The 21212-nt window shown below is 49.2% G+C and overlaps 1 protein-coding gene across 3 annotated transcripts; it reads left to right on the top strand.

Annotated features, from left to right (window-relative positions):
• The first annotated feature begins 2973 nt into the window (after positions 1-2973).
• On the top strand, positions 2974-19157 carry Lyrm9 (LYR motif containing 9). 3 transcript variants are annotated; one of them, XM_045157901.1, is made up of 5 exons: positions 2974-3003; positions 3270-3414; positions 14123-14262; positions 16749-16841; positions 18022-19157. In XM_045157901.1, exons 3-5 carry the CDS (start codon positions 14137-14139, stop codon positions 18037-18039), a joined length of 237 nt encoding a protein of 78 aa, XP_045013836.1. In that variant the 5' UTR covers positions 2974-3003; positions 3270-3414; positions 14123-14136; the 3' UTR covers positions 18040-19157. The 3 variants fall into 3 exon arrangements, with proteins under 3 accessions (XP_045013836.1, XP_045013835.1, XP_045013834.1); XM_045157900.1 differs by lacking the exon at positions 3270-3414 and having other exon boundaries at positions 2977-3003; XM_045157899.1 differs by lacking the exon at positions 2974-3003 and having other exon boundaries at positions 3112-3414.
• The last annotated feature ends 2055 nt before the right edge of the window (positions 19158-21212 follow it).

Here is a 21212-nt window from a genome sequence, read left to right on the forward strand (position 1 = left end):
CTTCCCCTCGAGCCTGTAAGCCAAAATAAATCTCTTTTTCCCAGAAGCTGCTCTTGGTTAGGTCATTTATACCAGCAATGCGAACCAGACTGCAACAGTAAAGTGGTACCGGGAGTGGGGTTGCTGCGAGACACCTGACTGTGTGGCTTTGGCCTTTTGGAGCTGATTTTCAAAAGGAATGTGGGAGGATTTGAAACTTAGGCCTAAGAGATGTCTTGCAGTGCTGTAAGTACAGCTTGGTGGACTATTCTGGTATGAGCTGCAAGACCTGAAGGCAGTAAGAACTATGGACTGTGAGGTTTGGCTTGTGAGGGTGAGAAAGAGCTTTGCCTAGACTGGGCTAGCAGTTTGTGTGAGAATCTTGCTCTTGTGCCTGTGTCCTGAGAAGTTGTGCAGGGTTGCTTTGCGTAGAAATGAACTGGTGTGTGCAGAGGGATATGGCACAGAAAGAAAAATCTTTGGGTGAACTGTTGCCCGTTCAGCTGCAACTGAGAGATTACAACCTATGAGACTGGGCTAGCTGACCTGCGCTGGGGCAACAAGAAGAATGTAGACTCTTTTGAAGGGGCCTGAGTGCTCAAGGAGTGTCCTGTTCTTCAAAGTCTGCTTTATTCCCCCCTGGATTAACAAATTGGCACCCTACCTGGTATCGTGGAGTATAAGAAATGCTGGAAAGAGGGTCATTGAGTTTGCAACACGTTCCCTCTTGTGTTTTGGAAATGGCCATGGGCAGTGTGAAGCGGGTTTGCTGGTTGCCTGCATAGAGACCCCATGGGGCCATGAGGATGAACCATGGCTTGCAGTGGAGACCCAGTGGAGATGCTGGGACCATGAGATGGCTGCCGAGGAGCTGCTGGCCCTGATGAAGTTTCCCAGGACTGTGAGTAGCCTAGCTGGAGGGGTGGAATTGGAATGCCAGAGACTTATTGCTGGTTAGAATTATCGGACTTGAAGATTTGTCACTGGCTAGAGTTGCTGGACTTGAAGCTACAGAGTTTGTTTGTCCCGGTTGTTTAAATCTGGTATTGGTTGAATGTTTCTTTGCTATGCCCAATGCCATATTTTGCAGTGTGAATATTTATTCTGTGCCATTATGGGTTTTTGAGGTTATTTTTTGGTATTACGGCTCAGTTAAAAGATCTTGAACTATGGGGATGTTTGAACATCTTTGGGATTGATAAAAAACTATGGGGACTTTTAAAATGAGATGAATGCATTGTATTTTACATAATGTATGGATATCAGTTTATGGGGGCCAGGGGCAGAATGTGGTGGTTTGAGTCAGGTGTCCCCCATAAACTTAGGTGTTCTGAATGCTAGGTTCCCAGCTGATGGATATTTGGGAATTAATGCCTCCTGGAGGGAGTGTATTGTTGGGGGCAGGCTTATGGGCTTTATAGCCAGTTTCCCCATGCCAGTGTTTGGCACACCCTCCTGTTGCTGTGGTCCACCTTCTGTTGGCCAGAGGGTGTTGTCCACCTTCTGCTCATGCCATCGTTTTCCCCTGCCATCGTGAAGCTTCCCCTCGAGCCTGTAAGCCATAATAAATCTCTTTTTCCCAGAAGTTGCTCTTGGTTAGGTCATTTATACCAGCAATGCGAACCAGACTGCAACACACATGAATTTGGGGTTCATTTGAGGGAACAGGATGCCCTGGCATGCCCATTCCTTTTCTCTTTCTCTCTTTCAAACAAACAAGGAAGTAAATAAATAAATACACACATATTTTTTTTGTTGTTGTTTTTTGAGGCAGGGTCTCACTCTAGCTCAGGCTGACCTGGAGTTCACTATGTGTTCTCCGGTGCCCACCACCACATCCAGCAAATAAATAAAAAATTTAAGGGCCAGGTGTGGTGGTGCACACCTTTAATCCCAGCACTTGGGAGGCAGAGGTAGGAGGATCGCCATGAGTTCAAGGCCACCCTGAGTCTACATAGTGAATTCCAGGTCAAACTGAGCTAGAGTGAGACCCTACCTCGAGAAATTAAAAAAAAAAATTTAAAAAGACATTATAAATTAACCACGGGCTGGAGAGATGGTTTAGCTTTTAAGTGCTTGCCTGTGAAGCCTAAGGACCCTGGTTCGAGGCTCAATTCCCCAGGACCCATGTTAGCCAGATGCATAAGGGGGCGCACGCGTCTGGAGTTCGTTTGCAGTGGCTGGAGGCCCTGGTGCACCCATTCTCTCTCTTCCTCTCTCTCTCTCTCTCTCTGCCTCTTTCTCTCTCTCTTGCTCTCAAATAAATAAATAATAAACAAAAAATAAAAAGAAATTAACCCATTAAGTCAACTGCACACCCTGAGGCAGTGTTCGGAAATTAGAAGAGAGACATGAACAGAAGGAGACTTATCTGCCCACAGCGTCACTCTCCCTTCCCGACACCCAGCCCAGAGAAGCTCAGCCGCGTCACTGAACAGGGCGTTTGTCCCAGCATAAAGTTATCTTTATTTCTTTCAGGATATAAAACTTGTATTTAAATCAATTCGTGAGTGGGGAGAGCCCATTTAAGGAAACAGCATTATTTCATCTTCAAAGAATGATAGTGACAGTAGCCCTGAGTTTAGATTCTGCATTCTTTCCTTCAATTACAATTATAGATGGCTCTGAAAGGAAGCATGTCTATTACTGTCATATTTATTCTCTTGACAGGTGGTATGGGACTGTCATTTGATGAAATGACTCAGAACGCTGATTCCCATCCAAACAGAATTCCTGTCACCCACAGGCGAGGTTTGAGGACAAGCCCTCCAGTAAGTAAGTCTTTTTCACAGATAACAGGCACTCCATTCTCAGGCTCGCGGGAAGAGCCTGCCTCGAGGCCTTACATCCGGGTCCCCAGGCGGGAGCCCTCAGCCAGCAGGACGCCGAGTCCCCAGGCGGCCAGCAGAGGGCGCTTGGTGCGCGATGCTCGGCGGGGGCGGGGCCGCGCTGGCTCGGGCTGCGCAGGCGCATTTGTCGCGCCGCAGTCGCGGCGTCCGGGGTTGGCGTCCCCAGCGGAGGCGGGTGAGCCGCGCCGCGCCGAGCCGTGCCGCGCCGTGCCGACCAGTGCCGCGCAGCGTGGGTGGAGGGTAGAGGGTGGAGGGCGGGGGTGGCAGGGACAGCGGGCGGCTCGGGCCACCCCCGTGCGGCGGGGGCGGGCTGGGGATGCGGAGGCTGCTGGCATCCCTGGGTCCGTGGCAGCTCTAGGGCCTACCTGCGTCACCCCTTTCTCTGCCTGGCCTCCGGGGTTCTCCTCGGCCCCCTCTGACAGCCGGGTGCACCTGTCGCAGGCCTCTCCGGAGGAGCGGGGAAGGCCGCCACGCGAGAGACGGGCTCCGGGGCCGCTGCCGAGGCTGGTTGCGTGGGCACGGCCTGGGACAGTCTGGCTTTGCTCGATTTAAAACGAGGACTCCTGCTCCCCCTCCCCCATCGTCGGTGAGAACACCCCGTTACCCGGAGTAACCATAACATTTTGTTTGTTTTTGGAGGCAGTATTGAGATATGTAATCCAAACTGGCCTTGAACTCATAATCCTTCTTCCTCAGCTTCCAGAATGTGCTGCATTACAGGCCTGTGCCACTGTACTAGACAGTGCTTTACCCATTTGATGATGATGATGATGATGATGATGATGATGATTTTTGGTTTTGAGTTTTCAGGGTAGGGTCTTACTGTAGCCCGGGCTGACCTGGAATTCACTATGATCTCAAGGTGCTCTCAAACTCAGTGATCTTCCTACCTCTGCCTACCAAGTGCTAGGATTCAAGGCATGCGTCACGACGCCCGGCTGCTTCACCTCATTTTTAGTGCTTCCATTTAATAACATTTAGAATGTGTGCAGCGTTACGCATCTATCTCCACAGCCAAGGCAGAGTCGGCGTAGCCTTCAAGAAGCGCTTCATGAGCTAGCAGCTCCCAGCCCATGTCTTCAACCTCCGCCCCCTCCCCCCTCCAAGCACCCACTGCTCTGCTTCCTATCGATTTGCCTGTTCTGAACATTGCATATAAATGGAATACTACATTATGTAGCCCCTTGTGGCTGACTTCCACACGTGTAACATGACAGTACTTGATTTTTAAAAATATTTATTTATTTGCAAGGAAGGAGAGAGAGAGAGCGAGAATGAGAATGGGCATGCCAGGGCCTCCAGCCACTGCAAACAAATTCCAGCTACATGCACCATTTTGTGCATTGGGCTTTACATGGGTTTTGGGGAACTGAATCCAGGACGTTAGGTTTTATAGGCAAGTGCCTTAATCGCTGAGCCATCTCTCCAGCCCAACCTCTTTTTTTTTTTTAATTGCAGGATATTCCAAGGCATGCTCACAGCAGGTTTTTTTATTTCTTCATTCACTGTGAGATGGCCCTAGGGCCTCACTTGAAGTCCTTACATACTACCTGCTAGACCTCCGTATGAGACCTGGAGGGAAAAGAACTGCAGAGGTTTTTTTTTTTTTTTTTTTTTTAAAGTGAAGATAGACTTGTATTCTTTTTGATTTTTTTCAAGGTAGGGTCTCACTCTAGCCCAGGCTAACCTGGAATTCACCATGTAGTCTTAGGGTAGCCTTGAACTCATGGGATCCTCCTACCTTACCTCTGCCTCCTGAGTGCTGGGATTAAAGGTATGTGACACCACGCTGAGCTGTTTTTTTTTTTTTTTTTTTTTTTTTTTTTTTTTTTTTTTTTTGTGCCTAGAAGGAGGGACTGATTAAGAAATTGATCCTCAGGAACTGGGGACAGATATAGCTCAGTGGTAGAACATTGCTTAGCCTGTGCAAGGACTTGCTTGGTTCCATCCCCAGTACTACTATTGCAGGATGGGTACAAGGCTGGGACTGAAGGTTATACCAATGGGAAGGAAGGGAGTGTGTGTGTTGGGGTGGGGCAGGGTGGGGTGCAGGAGCTGGGACTGAGGGAAGCAGAATTGCTGCTCTATCTCTAGCCTGGGAGAACATATATATTTGCAATTGAGCCCTGAGGTAGGCCAAGGCTGAGGGGAAATCAGTATTTTTTAAACTTGCCCCTTAAGAAGAGTAATTGCATATTTAAAAAATGGCTGGTGCAGGCTTAATATAGCTTCTATCAAGTGCTCCATAGGGTATAATTTCAGGTTATTTTTTGCCCGCCCTCCCTCCCTCCCTCCCTCCCTTCCTTCTTTCCTTCCTTCTTTCCCTCCCTCCTTCCTTCCTTCCTTCCTTTCTTTCTTTTTCAGTTTTGTGAGGTAGGGTTTCACTCTAGCCTTGGCTGACCTGGAATTCACTATGTAGTCTCAGGATGGCCTTGAACTCACAAGGATCCTCCTACTTCTGCCTCCCGAGTGCTGGGATTAAGGCGTGTACCACCATGCCTGGCTCATTCATTCTTTTTTTTTTTTTTTTTTTTTTTTTAAATTTTTGAGGTAGGGTCTCAAGGCCACCCTACCTCGAAGGTGTGCGCCACTCTGCCTGGCTCCTTCCACCATTTTTTTGTTGTTGTTGTTTGTTTGTTTTGTTTTGTTTTGGAGACAGGATTTTACTCTAGTCCAGGCTGGCCTAGAATTCACTATGTAGTCTCAGTCTGGCCTCAAACTCACAGGGATCCTCCTACCTCTGCCTTCTGAGTTCTAGGACTGAAGGTGTGCACCACCATGCCTGGCTTGAAATATTTTCTTGGTTATCCCCCCACTCCTTTTTCTTCCCCCTATGTAATTGACATTAGTCTGATCCCTGCCTTTGGCAGGCATAGCCTACAATATCCTAGTGTTTCTGAAAAACCTGGAACAAGGATTTGCAAAGCAGTAGTGAATAATACCACCCAACCTGGTCTTACACAAGCACTGGAAGAGTTCTTTGTGGATGGGATCCTTAGCTCTGATCTGGTTGCATTTTGTTTTCCAGTACATGCTAGGCTGGTACTCAACCACTGAACTATACCTCTAGACCTGGACAGCATTCTTAGGCATACAGACTTAGATGGTATCATGAAGCTTAGGGTCATTTTCTTGCCTGACTCTGAACTGGCTATTGTGGTCAGTAGCAAATTGCTTCTCAGCTGCGAGTGGTGGTGCACGCCTTTAATCCCAGCACTTGGGAGGCAGAAGTAGGAAGGTCGCTGTGAGTTCAAGGCCACCCTGAGACTACATGGTGAATTCCAGGCCAGCCTGAGCCAGAGTGAGACCCTACCTCGAAAAACAAACAAACAAACAAACAAACAAATGCTTCTCAGAACCTCAGCTTCCTTATCTATCAAACGAAGCTGGTGGTACCGACCCTATAATATTGTGTAACTGCCCAGTGAGATAGCATGTGAAAGGTTTCATGCTTGGAAGTTATTAATCAGCCCCAGGGAGGAAATGTCATTAACCATCAGGGTCATAGGAGGCTCAGAGTAGGCAAGTGAGGTTTCTAGACTATGGACTGATACCCTTTGTGGTCCTAGGTGAAGTCCAGAGCCCACACATACTCTGTTCTGAAGGGTGTTGCATGGATGAATAATGCTTAGGACAGATAAGGCTCCTTCCTTTTCTTTTCTTTTCTTTCTTTTTTTTTTTTGGTTTTCCGTCCGAGGTAGGGTCTTGCTGTAGCCTAGGCTGACCTGGAATTCACTATGTAGTCCCAGGGCGGCCTTGAACCCAAAGCAGTCCTCCTACTGGGATTAAAGGTGCGCACCACCACCCTTTCTCTTCTCTTTCTTTGTGCCTGATACATCGTTTCTTTGCTTTTGTTTGGGAGAGATGAATTTAGTGTCAGGGGCACCAAACATTGTGTGGCAGATTGTGACTCTGGACTGAACAAATAAAGTGCAAGATGGGGAAACAGACAATGGCATTTTATGAGGTGCCTTTGAAATTGATGCCAGGGTCATGGATGAGGTCCAGAGCAGAAAATGTAGTCTGGACTGCATTCCTTGAATTCCCAGGCCACAGGCCGGGACAGTGTCATGGACCATGGAAGAGCACACTCAGCTTGCTGTTTTCTGCACTCATTGTTGGCGATAAAGGGGAGAATGTGTGTCGTGAGGCAGTGGGCGTAGTAAGGAGGCTGTGGGAGGCGGCACGGTCTGGCATCACCTTCTGAGGGGCTGTAGTACCTGGCTTTGGATAGTAAGAAAGTGGACTTGCTTGTAGATTAGGGAGGCTGTAAACCCCCAAGAGCAGAGCTCAGACCTCGAGCAGCCGAGTCTAGGCAGAGTTAAAAGACTTCTACCAGGTTGAGTGGGAGGAAAATGGAACACTTGAGTTCCCTGCCACTGGGCAGCAGCGGCAGGAGAGGAAGGCTAGATGGCTTCCTGCCAGGGCTGTTGCTGAAGATGTTCTCAGCTTTGACACGTTAGGCTGTTCTGTGACTAAACCGAAAACATAAAGAGTTCTTCTCCTGCCTGATGACCTTCCAGCTGAGACACTGGCTCTTCCTGGCTGTCTAGCAGCTTCTGGCCTTTGTGTTAGAGCCAAGGGCTTTGCAAAGTTTGGACTTGCCAGTCTTCAGAATTACTTGAGCCAATTTCTTTTCTTTTCTTTTTTTTTTTCAAGGTACGGTCTCACGCGCTGGTCCAGACTGACCTGGAATTCACTATGTAGTCTCAGGGTGGCCTTGAACTCACGGCAATCCTCCTACCTCTGTCTCCCAAGTGCTGGGATTAAAGGTGTGTGCCATCATGCCTGGCTGGAGCCAATTTCTTGTTTAAAAAAAACAAAACAAAACACAAACATACACACACCTTTTATTGGTTCTACTTATTTTTATTTATTTATTTAATTTTTTTCCCCCAAGGTGTAGTCTTGCTCTTGCCCAAGCTGACCTGGAATTCATTATGTATTCTCAGGGTGGCCTCAAACTCTCAGTGATCCTCCTACCTCTGCCTCCAGAGTGCTGGGATTAAAGTTGTGTGCCACCATACCCAGTATGTTTTTGACTTTTTTTTTCTTTATTTATTTGAGAGAGAAAGAAATAAGCAGGGGTAGAGAGAGAGAGAGAATGAGAGTGAATGTGCCAGGGCCTCCATCCACTGCTAACAAATTCCAGATGTGTGCACCCCCTTGTGCATCTGGCTTATGTGAGTACTTGGGAGTCGAACCTGGGTCCTTTGGCTTTGCAGGCAGGTGCCTTAACCACTAAGCCATTTCTCCAGCCCCAACATGTTTTTGGTTTTTGATACAGGGTCTCATGTATCCCAGGCTGCTCTCAAACTCACTGTGTAGCCAAGGATGACCTTGAGTTCTTGATCCTCTGCCCCTACCTCCCAAATGTTAGGACTGGAGGCATGCTCCACGAGACCTGGTTTTTATGAGAACCCTGGGTCTAATGTTCCATGTCAGGCCTGTGTCCCAGTGTGGAGGCCATAACAGGACGTGCTGCCATGAAGCGGGTCCCTGAAGGCTCAGTTTGCAAGATACAGTTTGAGGGGTAGGAGATTGGGATGCAGGGTGGTCAGGACTCTAGGGCCTTGGAAAGGAATCTGGCTTTATTTTGTAGCACGGGGCTTTCCAAGCTCAGTGCCACGTTCACGATTTCTGCCTTATCCGCATGATTTGCTTTGCACATCATTGTTGTTACTGGCCTTTTGAGACAGTGTCTCGCTACTGTGTAACCTAAGCTGTCCTGGAACTCACTGTAGCCCAGGCTGGACCTCAGTCTCCTGAATGCTGAGATCACCCACATGAGCCACCAACCACTACCCAGCCTCTAAAAGATGTGTTTTATTTATCTGTTTATAAATATTTCATTCTCATTTATTTGAGAGAGAAAGAGGCAGATAGAGAAAATGGAGGCTGGCGAGGTGGCTTAGCAGTAAAAGAGTTGGTATGCAAAGCCAAAGGACCCAGGTTCGATTCCCCAGGACCCACATAAGCCAGATGCAAAAGGTGGCGTATATGTCTGGAGTTTGTTTGCAGTGGCTGAAGCCCTGTTGTGCCCATTCTTTCTTTCTCAAATAAATTAAATAATAAAATAAAAAGAGGGCCTCCAACTGCTGCAAACTAACTCCAGATGCGTGTACCATCTTGTGCATCTGGCTTATATGGGTCCTGGGGAATTGCATCTGGGTCCTTAGGCTTTGCAGGCAAGCGCCATAGCTGGTCAGCAATATCTCCAGCTCCTATTTATTTATTTTTGTTTTGGAGGTAGGGTCTTACTCTAGCATAGGCTGACCTGGAATAGTCTCAGGGTGGTGTCAAACTCACAGTGATCCTCCTACCTCAGCCTCCCAAGTGCTGGGATTAAAGGTGTGCACCACCACATCTGGCATAAAATGTGCTTTATAAAAAGGTTTTTTGTTTATTTATTTGACAGCAACAGAGAGAGAGAGAGAGAGAGAGAGAATGGGTGCGCCAGGGCTTCCAGCCGCTGCAAAGGAACTCCAGACGCGAGCACCACCTTGTGCATCTGACTAACACAAGTCCCTGGGAATGGAGCCTCGAACCGGGGCCCTTAGACCTCACAGGCATCCGTTTAACTGCTAAGCCATCTCTCCAGCCCATTAAAATGTGTTTTTAACCATAGTACCCATGATGTTGTGGGATTTGTGCCATAATACTTACATAAATGAATAAAAGATCATTACAATGAAAAGATGTTGCTCCACAGGCTGTTTAAAGTCACTTTAGGTATTTGTTTTACAGTTGAGGGAAGTTGCCAGAATGCTGACTCATGGGAGTGGCCATTAGGGGTTTTTAGAGGGGACAGGGCACCCTGTGATCTCTGCTCAGTGTCAGTCTGGCTGTTGGGTGGAGACTAGATGGGAGGGAAATGGACTACAAGACAGACTTAGAACTGTCACAGTTGAGTCTGAACCAGGAGAGGGGTGAATTTAAGAGGATGCTGAGGTAGAATTTGATAGGATTTCCAAACCAGTGGCTTGGGGATTGAAGGAAAAGGAAGAGTTGGGTCTACTGTGATGATCTCAGTTTGGTCCCCTGGGAGATGGAGATATCACGGAGGCAAAGAGCCAAGGAGGAAGGTTAAGGTCAAGTCCAAAGGCAGGACAAGGGAAGTAAGCATTTCTAGGGCCACAGGGTTTGACTATCATTTTAGCAAATGATGCTGAGGTTCCTTGCCCCTTAAATAATAGCAAACCCACATTTTAAATTAAATGAAAACTTTTTTTGGGGGGGGGTTAGCTCTTCTAAGCGGACCTACATGAGTATTCTCTACTAGTTATTACTGAGAATGACTAAGTATTATAATGGAGCTGAAAATAATCTGCCGCCCATACTTGCTGGGTTGGTTACTAAGTATTGCCTGGGTTTTAAAGCCATGAAACAAACTTGTGCTCTTTCCAAATGTTAATTTTGAGGACTGCAGATGGTAACCATCTGTTCCAGGACTAGCATTTTACAATATTTGATTAGCACTTTATATAGTTTGAGGAAACCTGCCAGGGGAGCTGCCTGTCTTCCTGGGACTTTGTGGTGTGTCCTGTGCGGTTGCCTTTCAATGTCTTGGCCCCCAGTGCATATGGTGTTCCCCTGAGTTGGGCAAGGCAAGGCTAGTCAGGCTGGTGAGATAGCCCATAGCCATGGGAACTTGAAGACTCGTCCTGCTTAGACATCCTGGCATCTGCATCTGGGACCATTGGAGCAGATTATAGAGATAAAATATTTTTGTATTCTTTTTCCCTCTCTCCCTCCCTTCACACACACACACACACACTCTCTCTCTCTCTCCCCACCCTTTTTTTTTTTTAAAAAAAAATTTATTTATTTGACAGAGAAAAAGGGAGAGCGAGTAAGAGAATAGGGTGTGCCAGGGTCTCCAGCCACTGCAAACAAACAACCCTTTCTGCATCTGGTGACAATTTGGGAGGTGGAGCCGTGTTGGAGGAGGTGGTGGCTGGGGGCGGGTGGTGTTAAAACCCAGCTCCCCCTTGCCAGAGCTTGACTCGCTGTCCTCCTGCTGTTGTTCACCACCTGCTGTGGTGGAGTCATGTCCAGCCTGTGCTCATGCCTTGCTGCCTCCTGCCTTCATGGAGCTTCCCTTCTAGACTGTAAGCCAAAATAAACCCTTTCCTCCCATCTGCTCTGTTGCAGTCCGGTTCGCATTGCTGGTAGAAATCACCCAACCCAGAGAAGCTTCTGGGAAAAAGAGGTTTATTTTGGTTTACAGGCTCGAGAGGAAGCTCCATGATGGCAGGGGAAAACGATGGCATGAACAGAGGGTGGACATCACCCCCTGGCCAACATCAAGTGGACAACAGGGACAGGAGTGTGCACCAAACACTGGCATGGGGAAGCTGGCTGTAACACCCATAAGCCTACCCCCAACAACACACTCCCTCTAGGAGGTTAATTCTCAAATCTCCATCAGCTGGGAACCTAACATTCAGAACATCTAAATTCATGGGGAACGCCTGAATCAAACCACATTCCGCCCCGGCTCCCGTAAACTAATAACCATACATGATGTAAAATGCAATGCATTCAGTCCAACTTTAAAAGTCCCATATTTTTTTCCAATCCCAATGATGTTCATACATTCCCATAGTCCAAGGTCTTTTAACTGAGCCATAATACCAAAAAATCCCCCAAAACCCATAATGGCCCAGAATACACATTCACACTGCAAAAAATAGCATTGGGCATAGTAAAGAAATATTCAAGAAATACATGATTTAAACAGGGCAAACACCAAACTCTGTAGCTCCAAGTCTAACAACTCTAGTTAGTGACAAATCTCCAAGTCCACTAACCAGTAGTAAGTCTCTGGAATTCCAATTCCGTCCTTCCAGCTAGGTTACTCACAGTCCTGGAAAATTTCATCGGGGCTGGTAGCTTTCCTTAGCAGCCATCTCGTGGTCCCAGCATCTCCACTGGGTCTCCACTGCAATCCACGGTTCATCCTCATGGTCCCATGGGGTCTCCATGCAGGCAACCAGCAAACCTGCTTCACACTGCCCATGGCTATTTCCAAAACAACACTGTGTTGCAAACTCAGTGACCCTCTCTTTCTTGTATTTCTGGATGCACAATATGGCACATGTGTCTGGGCTTAATTTGCAGTGGCAGGAGCCCTTGGTATGCCCGTTCTTTCTGTCTGTCTCTCTTTGCAAATAAATAAATAAAATACTTAAAGCTAATACCCATCACCTAACCACTTTGAGATACTTCATGTGGCTCACAGGGAGAGGAAATCTGTATGCATTAGAGTGTGGAGCCTGCATTTCTGTTCCTCCAGCGTGAGGCCTGCCATGGCTCCTGACTGCCATGGTGTCTAGGCCAGCTCTCAGGCCAGGGGGAGCCTCTGGCGTGGCAGTAGTGATTTCCTCTGTGCCCAGGAAGGGACACTTAGGAAGGGCTTGTGGGAGGAAAGACACTGGGTGGATCTGGAAGACAGACTGAGGGATCGGGGAAGGCACTCCATGCTTCAGGCACTGCATGTGCAGTGTCTGAGAGGTGACATCGCTGGTGATTTGGGGATGGGAGAAATCCCTGTGGCTGCTTGGTGTGCCCAGGACACTGGTGGCTGAGCTCACGTGGTAAGCATGAAGGAGAATGGAGTGGTTCTGGGGTGTCCGGCAGGGTGCTGTAGCAGAGCTCAGACAGGAGCCTGTGGGTGGGCAGTTAGGGTTAGGAGGCACTTAATAGGAGAGTAACGAGTTCTTATGCTCTAGAGCCTGTCATTCAGGAAAGGTGCTTGCTAGCAAAACTTGACGGCCAGGTCCAATTCCCCAGTACTCATGTAAAGCGGGATGTACAAAGTGGTGCATATGTCTGGAGTTCATTTGCAGTGGCAAGAGGCCTTGGTGTGTCCATACTTATGCACTCTCCTTCTGTCTCAAATAAATACAGTATTTTTTTTTAAAAAATGAAGGCATGGTGGCACATGCCTTTAGTCCTGCTACTTGGGAGGCAGAAGTCGGAGGATTGCCATGAGTTCAAGGCTACCCTGAGACTACATAGTGAATTCCAGGTTAGCCTGAGCTAGAATGAGACCCTACCTTGAAAAACAAAACAAAACAAAACAAAAGGAGTACACACATCCATCCCCCACAAAACCACCTCCTGGCTCTCTGTAAACCTTCCTAAACCCTCCTCTCACCCCTTGCTTCCCATTCCCCAGCAACCAGTGATGTGCTTTCTGCCACTACAGTTTGCTTGCATTTTCCACCACGCCCGGCATGTTTATTCTTAATTATGGTGATGGCTTCTCAGGTGTGTATATCGGACATATCACAACTTATCAGATGGTAAACTTTAAACCTGTGCACTGATCATGTGTCAACACCTAAACTTTCTTATTTGTGTGTGTGTGTGTGTGTGTGTGTGTGTGTGCACGTGCATGCACATGCCACGGCCTCTTAACACAGCAAACGAACACCAAACCTTCATATCTGTTTTCATCCAGCTCACATGGGTGGCTTGGGAATTGAGTTTGGGCTGGCAGGCTTTGTAGGCAAGCACCTCTAACTGCTGAGCTGTCTTTGAGTCAGAGTGCCAAAGTTCAAACCTCAGTTCTACCCTTGCCAGTTGAGTGATCTTGGGCAAGTTACCAGACCTCCCTGTGCTTAGTTTTCTTATGTCTGCAGCAGTTACATGTCAGATGCGTACAACCGATTAGTGCTCATTGTGACTATACAGTGAAGTCGCGCCAGGTCCGGGCTTTACCGCAGTGACTGCAGACAGCGGTTTGCTCCTGCAGAGCCCCTACGATCTTGCTTCTCAAACGTTACAGTACAGTGCGTTCAGATCTGCTGAGCATCTTGTCACCACGTTGATTCTGTGTGGGAGTCTGGCTGGGACCTGAGGCGCTGCATGTCAGACAAGCACCTTGGCCTTGCCTACGCTTCTGGTCCCGGACCACACTTTGAGCAGCCGGGCTTGGACCCCTTTCCCCGCACCCCAAACCGTTTTGCCTGATGCTCCCACTAGGCAGTGCCTGACCATCGTCAGACTTGGTTGCTCTGTCATTGCCACTCGGGGCAACCCTGCTTGTATCGCCGCTCACCTGAGTTGGGCTCCAAGACTGAGGCCATGGCCCCTGTCCACACTCACCCTGCTCCTCCCGGGCTGGCTCTGCGCCGGGGCTTTTCTGCAGGCTGAGCGCCAGCCCCAGCCCCGGTGTGTGAGCTCCTTGCGGTGAGCCGCAGGGAACCTGGCCTCATGGAGGGGACGCGGGGCCCCGGGCCCATGTAGAGGAGCTCTGATGCCTGACAAGCGACACTGTTTTCCAGGACGGGGCGCCCGGATGGCCCCGTTGCCAGGGGCGGAGCTGGTCCGTAGGCCGCTGCAGCTCTACCGCTACCTGCTGCGCTGTTGCCGACAGCTGCCGACCGAGGGCGCCCGGGAGCACTACAAGCATGCTGTCAGGCAGGTGCGAGAGGGATGCCGGGGTGGCTGGCGCCTTCTGGGGAAGGGCTGCAGTACAGGGCCTTTCAGGTGGGGTGGGGCCAGAAGCTTGGTTAGAGGCATTGGAAAAGTAGGCAGTCTGGCCTCTCTGGCTTCTGTCCGTGAGGCAAAGGCCGTGCTAACCATCATGCCAGCCTCGTGCCAGACCTGGAGGAGGCAGCTCAGGGGTAGAAGATGGCCTGTAGGACACATGCCATTTTATCACAGTGCACAAGCCGAATTTCAGCATGGTGAACCCAATGAGGGACCTTCTGCCACACAGCACACTAGCCTGGAGCCATCAGAAAGATCCCCTTTTGCTGGCCGTGGTGGCACAAGCCTGTAACCCCAGCCCTCAGGAGGCAAAGGCAGGAGGATCATGAGTTCAGGGTCAGCTTGGGCTCTTCAGCATGATCCTGACTCTGAAATCTGGAAAAAGAAAACAAAGTCATGAAACACTGCTCTGGATCAAAGGAGACTAAAGCTATGTGGCAACGAAATGTAAGGCGTGGTCCCAGATCTTAGAACAGAAAAACAAAAAGAGTATGAAATTAGAATATGGGCTGTAGATTAGGTAATAGTTCTATCAGCCAGGTGTGGTGGTACACTCATTTAATCTCAGCACGGGAGGCAGAGATAGAAGGATCACCATGAATTCGAGGCCAGCCTGAGACTACAAAGTGAGTTCCAGGTCAGCCTGGGCCAGACTGAGACCCTACTTTCCCAAGACCCTACCTTGAAAACAGCAACAACAGAAGAGAAAATAGTTCTATCAGCGGTCGCCTTTGAACGCTGTGGTTATGTCAGAGGGACCCTCTTGTTAGCAAATGCACTTGAGATTTTTAGGTAATTTCCTGATGCCTGTAACTTACCCTTAAATGCTTCCAGAACAATTTTACACAGAGCTGAGGAGATGGCTCAGCAGATAAAGCATTTGTTGAGCATGTGTAAGTTTGGATCCCCAGAATTCACACACACAAAAGCCCAGTGCTATAGCAGGCAGGTGTCTGTAGTCCTAGCATTGCTGCTGCAAGAAGGGACGTCAGGAGGCTCCACCAGCAGCTCCCAGGCCAGCTTGCCTGGATACACGGCAGGGAACAGCAGACCCTGCCTTGAGGAAGTGGCAGGTGAGGGCTGACACTGGAGGCTGTCCCCTGACCTCCACAGACGGGCCATGTAGCGCCCATACATACACACCACATGCACAAAGTTTAAAATATGCATACGCCACCCGGCGTGGTGGTGTACCCTTCCATCCCAGCACTTGGGAGGCAGAGGTTGGAGGATTACATGAGTTCGAGACCACCCTGAGACTACACAGTGAATTCCAGGTCAGCCTGGACTAGAGTGAAACCCCACCTTGAAAAACAAACAAACAAAATATATATATGCATACACATATGTGGAAAGTATTAGCAGTTGATGAATATTGTTTGGAGTTCTTGGTACTTGTTTTGGTAACCTTTCTGTAAGAAATAATTTCCAAATAGAATTATAAAAACTAAAACCAGTTGTGGTGGCACATGCCTTTAATCCCAGCACTCAGGAGGCAGAGGTAGGAGGATTGCTGTGAGTTTGAGGCCACCTTGAGACTACATAGTGAATTCCAGGTCAGCCTGGGCTAGAGTGAAACCCTACCTTGAAAAACAAAAACAAAATAATATTTATTATGAAAACTAAAATTTGGGCTGCAGAGATGGCTCAGCATTCAAGGCAGTTGTCTGTGAAGCTAGGTTCAATTTCCCGGTACCCATGTAAGCCATATGTAAAAGGTGGCACATGCGTTTGGAGTTTGTAGTGGCTGGAGGCCCTGGCATGCCCATTCTCTCCCTCTCTTTCTAAAATAAAGTATGGAAGGTAGAAAAGGAGAGAGGTAGCAATAGAAGGCCATGGGGGTACAGAAGGAGTGGTTAGCTTTTGGGGAGTTAGCAAGAGCTTCCTGGAGGTGACATCCACGGGACCCCTGGACTTGTGTGGGGTTGGGTGTGCAGGGGAGGAAGGGACTGGTTCTACCCGGGGGACATTGTACCAGTGAGTCTGAAGTCCTGCCCCCTGCTTCCCCTGTCGCTGTCTCAGCCAGGGGCAGAGGGAACACACGTCTCCCTGTAGCAGAGCCCATCCAGAGAGCTCACTCCACAAAGCAGCTTCCTGTGAAGAGCAAAGTAAAGCAAGAGACTGAGGTTTCCCCTTGGCCCAGAGATGGCCGGCCTGGGCGTCTGGGGGTCGTTTGTTCTCTTCTGCCCTGCAGGCTGCATGGCTCGACTAGGGTAAAAGTGCTGCCACGGAGCGGCAGGCTAGGCCCGCCAAGCCTCATCTTCCCATCTGTGAGCCGGTGGGGTGATCATAACTGGAGGGTTATAAGAGGTGCTCACGACTAAGCACGCAGGAGCCCACCCGGCCTGGGTCTGTGCTCTGAAGTTGCCAATCTTGTGAATTTTGCTTGGTCATATTTCTTTATGCTGAAACTCCCAGAGTTTCCGGGTTCACTCAGATGAAGACAACCCTGAGAGAATCCAGCAGATTATCAAAAGAGCTATTGAAGATGCTGACTGGATCATGAACAAAGTAAGTGCTTGACTCCAGCCTCGGTGAGCCCGGCCGGAGATGCTGTAGTCTTCCCAGGCCACTAGGAGGCGCTGGCGTCCCACAGTTGAGACCGACTTCTGCAGAGGCTGCGCCCCTCCTCCCAGCCAATGACGGGAGTGACCCTTATCTTGAATGACGTATCTGTGCCCAGCACTGCGGAGTGAGCTGGCATGAGTGCAGGAAGAAAAGAGACTTCTTGGAAGCACAGGGCCACAGGCTGGCACCTTTCAGCATGGCTGGCTTGGAGGGAAGCTGCTTTGTCTCCAGGGGTGTTCACACTGAGGCAGAGCTAACTGTGCGTGGAAGAAGGAATGTATTTTCTCTTTAAAAAAATAGTTTATTAACTTATTTTTTATTTGAGGGAGAGAGAGAGATGCAGAAATAGGCAGGTAGCGAGTGAGAGAGAATGGGCACACCAGGGCCTCCAGCCATTGCAAACGAACTCCAGATGCGTGCGCCCCCTGGTGCATCTGGCTTACTTGGGTCCTGGGGAGTCGAACCTGGGACCTTTGGCTTTGCAAGCAAATGTCTTAACCATTAAGTCATCTCTCCAGCTCAGAAATGTATTTTCTTTAGTGTCTGTGTTCAAGTGTGCATGTTTGTGCATGTGGAGGCCAGATGACAACCTCAGGTGTTAATCCTCTCATGAACACCTCTGAGAGAGTCTCTCATTGGCCTGGGGTTCGCTAGTTTGGCTAGACTGGCTGGCCAGTAAGTACCAGGATCCCCCAGTCTTTACCTCCCCAGTGCTGACTTTACCACTGTACACTGTGCCCTGTCCTCAGCCCCCAAATCCACTTTTAAAAACTTATCCCCAGCACCATAAAAAAAATAAACATCAGCAATTATGTGAGGGTCCATCCTGGCTCCTGAGGGCTGTCCTCTGCCTGAGATTCCCCCACCAGAACAGGACTCAGCTTGAACAGAAACATTAGTGAGCATGCTCAGTTCCTCAGTTTCTCTGTCATCCTCCCTCTAGCCCTCTACAGAAGAAAGGGTCTGGCCATGAGCTAGAGATAGGATGGTCACTATCTCCCGGTGGAGGAGTCTCACCGTGTCTGACAGTCCCCTGCAGGAGGCGGGGAGCCCATGTGACATACCTGCTGTCTTCCCGCCCCACTGGTGTCTCTCACCCACTTCTTATTTCTCTGTTTTGCAGTATAAAAAACAAAATTGAATCCAGAGCCCACAGCAAAGCTGTCCTGGAGACATTTGAAGTTGAGAAGTCTCTCCTCTTCTGGAACTAATCAACACCATTGTCAGTAGCAGCAGCACCAGCTCTAGAATATTCTTTGGCCTTGTTGGCTGAGAAAGCAAGAAACCAGAGGAGGAAGAAGCTGACATTTGCTTAGCTGGCTCTTACCAACAATCATGTTTCCAGCATCTTTTATGTTTGCTCTTCCAGCCAGGAATAATGTAAAATTTGAGGAGAATGTGGTGCTTTTTTGTTTTTTCTGTGTGTTTTTCATTTTCATTTTTCTGTTCTTTTACTTTGCTCTGAAGGCGATCCATTTGTTCTGGAGGTCTTTTTATCATTCTGTGAGCCCCAAAACAGATGTCCCCCCAGATAATCACATGCACAGAGCAAGGAGAGTGGGCTTCAGGAGCAGGCAGATGTGGATCTGACTCCCATGAAGCAGCTTTTCTCAGGTGTGCTGGGAGCTGTTTCATCCTGGGTGATGAAAAGGTGAGGTGAAGTCACAGTGCCCAACACAGGAGGCTGTGTGAAGGGTGTGAGGAAGCCAGGCCGCATGTCCCCGCCCTCCCCCCGCGTGCTCTGTGCCCCGCTCCGGCACACTGTGTCTGCCCTGGCTTACAGTGCTTTGTCGTGAGCTTGTCTTGTGAGCCCGGAGCTCCAGAGCCCGCTGGGTCACACCATGCCCAGCAGTCTGCTGAACCACTGCAGGCTGGCTCAATCCCTGCATGCCCAGGGACGCGGAAGCCCTGGTGGGTGAAGCAGGTGAAATGAGCGCGGTGTCCCCCTGCGAAGAAGCCCAAGGCAGCCGCGGGATGTATAGCACATCCGGGCTTCTTGAGCCTCCTTGACTTTCCCCATCACAGAGAGGCGGAAGCAAGGGAGAGAAGGAGGGCAGCTCCAGGGAGAAGTGGCCTAAGCCTGCTAAGCAGCCAGAAGATGGAGGGAAGCCATGCTAGAAGCTGAGCATGTCCCAGAGGCACTCAGCCAGCAGGGTGAACTAGTGCCTGTGTGTGTCCTTGCAATTTTGTGAGTTAAAGTGATATCTGTCTGCAAAATGTATGAACAAATAATAAAGTAAATGTGTCAGTTTGTGAAAAGTCTCTTCCTTCCATTTATTATTTACTCACTAATTTTTGTCTCATTGCATAGCCCTGGCTGACCCAGAACTCATGAACTATAGAAGTGATTCCTGAAAGTATAGTCATTGGCCTAGAACTCACTATGTGTAACCCAGACTAGTCTTGAGCTTGTGATCCTCCTGCTTCTGCCTCATGACTGCTGGTAGCAGCAGCATGTGTGCTTGGCCCGCTCTGTCCCATTTTCATTTATTTGCAAGCAGAAAGAGAATGGAGAATGGGGAATGAGCACTCCAGGCCTTTTACCACTGCAAAGGAACTCCAGATGCATGCAGCCCGTTTGTGTCTCTGGCTTTACGTGGGTCCTGGGAAATTGAACCCAAGCTGTCAGGCTGCGCATGCAAATGCCTTTAACTGCTGAGCCACCTCCTCAGCCTCTGTTCTACCTTTTTGGTTGACATTTCCTAAGCATGGATTGTCCCCCTGCTGTGTGCTGGGGGACTCAGACACATGCCTTCCAGGAGCATTCATCTCTCAGAGGAGAAGAGCAACAGTGCTGGACTACAGCGACAAGGCCAAGTTTGCCCCACCAGGCGAGGACAAGCAGAGAGGTGCTAAGCTACCCAAAGCTGGATTACTGTGCTTGGACACTGAATATGGCATGGGTGCATTTGCAATGAGGATAAGCAGAGACGAGGAGAGAAGGGGCCTATGTGGCAGGCTTAACTTGGGTAGCCCATGTCAGGTGCAACGTGCCCAGTGAGAAAAATGAGATGGATGGGGAAAGAAACTGGCCTCCAGCCAGAGGCGGTGTCCCACGCCTTAATTCCCAGCACTCAGGAGGCAGAGGTAGGGGATCACTGAGTTCAAGGCTAGCCAGGTCATGGTGAGAGTGAGACCCTAGCTTGAATAAAAGAAAAAATAAAGGAAGAGAAAGAAGAAACTTGCCCCCAAATCACTTGCTAATTGAAATGCTGGGACTTACATTCATGTCTGTCTGCTTTAGAACCCACTCTAGCAGACCACACTGTCTGACTCTTGGGTCAACAAGCCTTCAGCTTTTTCCATTGGCTTGGCGGTAACTATGTGCACTATGGTTTTAAACCTATTTGTGAGCCAGGCGTGGTGGTACACACCTTTAAGCCCAGTACTTGGGAGGCAGAAGTAGGAGGATCACTGTGAGGTGGAGGCCACCCTGAGACTACATAGTGAATTCCAGGTCAGCCTGGGCTAGAGTGAGACCTTGAAAAACCAATAAATAAATAAATTAAAATAAACTAAAAAAACAACCTACTGCTGGGGCTGGAGAGATGGCTCAGAGGTTAAAGGTAGCTTGCAAAGCCTGACAGCTGGGGTTTCCCAGTACTCATGTAAAGGCAGATGCATAAAGTGGTACATGCATCTGGAGTTCATTTCAGTGGCAAGAGATGCTAGCATGCCCATTCTTATTTTCTCGCTCTCCTTGCAAATGAATAAATTAAAAAAAAACAAAACAAAACCTGCTGCTGCACACAAGCGATACAGGGTAGGTAGGTGGGATCTGAGGGCAGAACTTGCAGCTGGAGAGCTGTCACCAGACGAGAGGCCCTGCCGTGGGCATCCTGCAGGTCCTCCTTCGGAGCCTCCATTTGTCTGCACGTCCTGAGTATATGTCCCCATGTGACCAGGGCCACCGCCCTCATGGGCATCACAGGGTTGGTTGGTTCCCTCGAGGGTCTGTCTCAAAAGAACTGACACCTGGGTGAGTCGGCACACGTGGCCTGATCCCCTGCCAGCAAAGTGAAGTACGGGAAGCCAGCTGGGTCAGTCAAGAGCAAGGGTCGCGCTCACTCACACTGCTCCTGCTCCTGCCCGCAACGTGACGCCCTGCTCCTGCGATCACGATTCATCCCCGACAGCTGATGGTAGGGCCCAGAAGTTCAGTCAGTAGTCGATTGAGGGCGGATCCCTGGGCCCAGCCCATACAGGGCTCTCTGTCTAGGTAGCACTAGACTGAGGTCAGGGGGCCTCTGTAGACCAGTCTCAAACAGACATGAGTTCCATTTCTGCCAAGTTCCTTGTTTGTGTTAGGACGAG

The sequence above is a fragment of the Jaculus jaculus genome, chromosome 9 (assembly GCF_020740685.1).
Source record: "Jaculus jaculus isolate mJacJac1 chromosome 9, mJacJac1.mat.Y.cur, whole genome shotgun sequence".
In the NCBI taxonomy this organism is placed as follows: Eukaryota; Metazoa; Chordata; class Mammalia; order Rodentia; family Dipodidae; genus Jaculus; species Jaculus jaculus.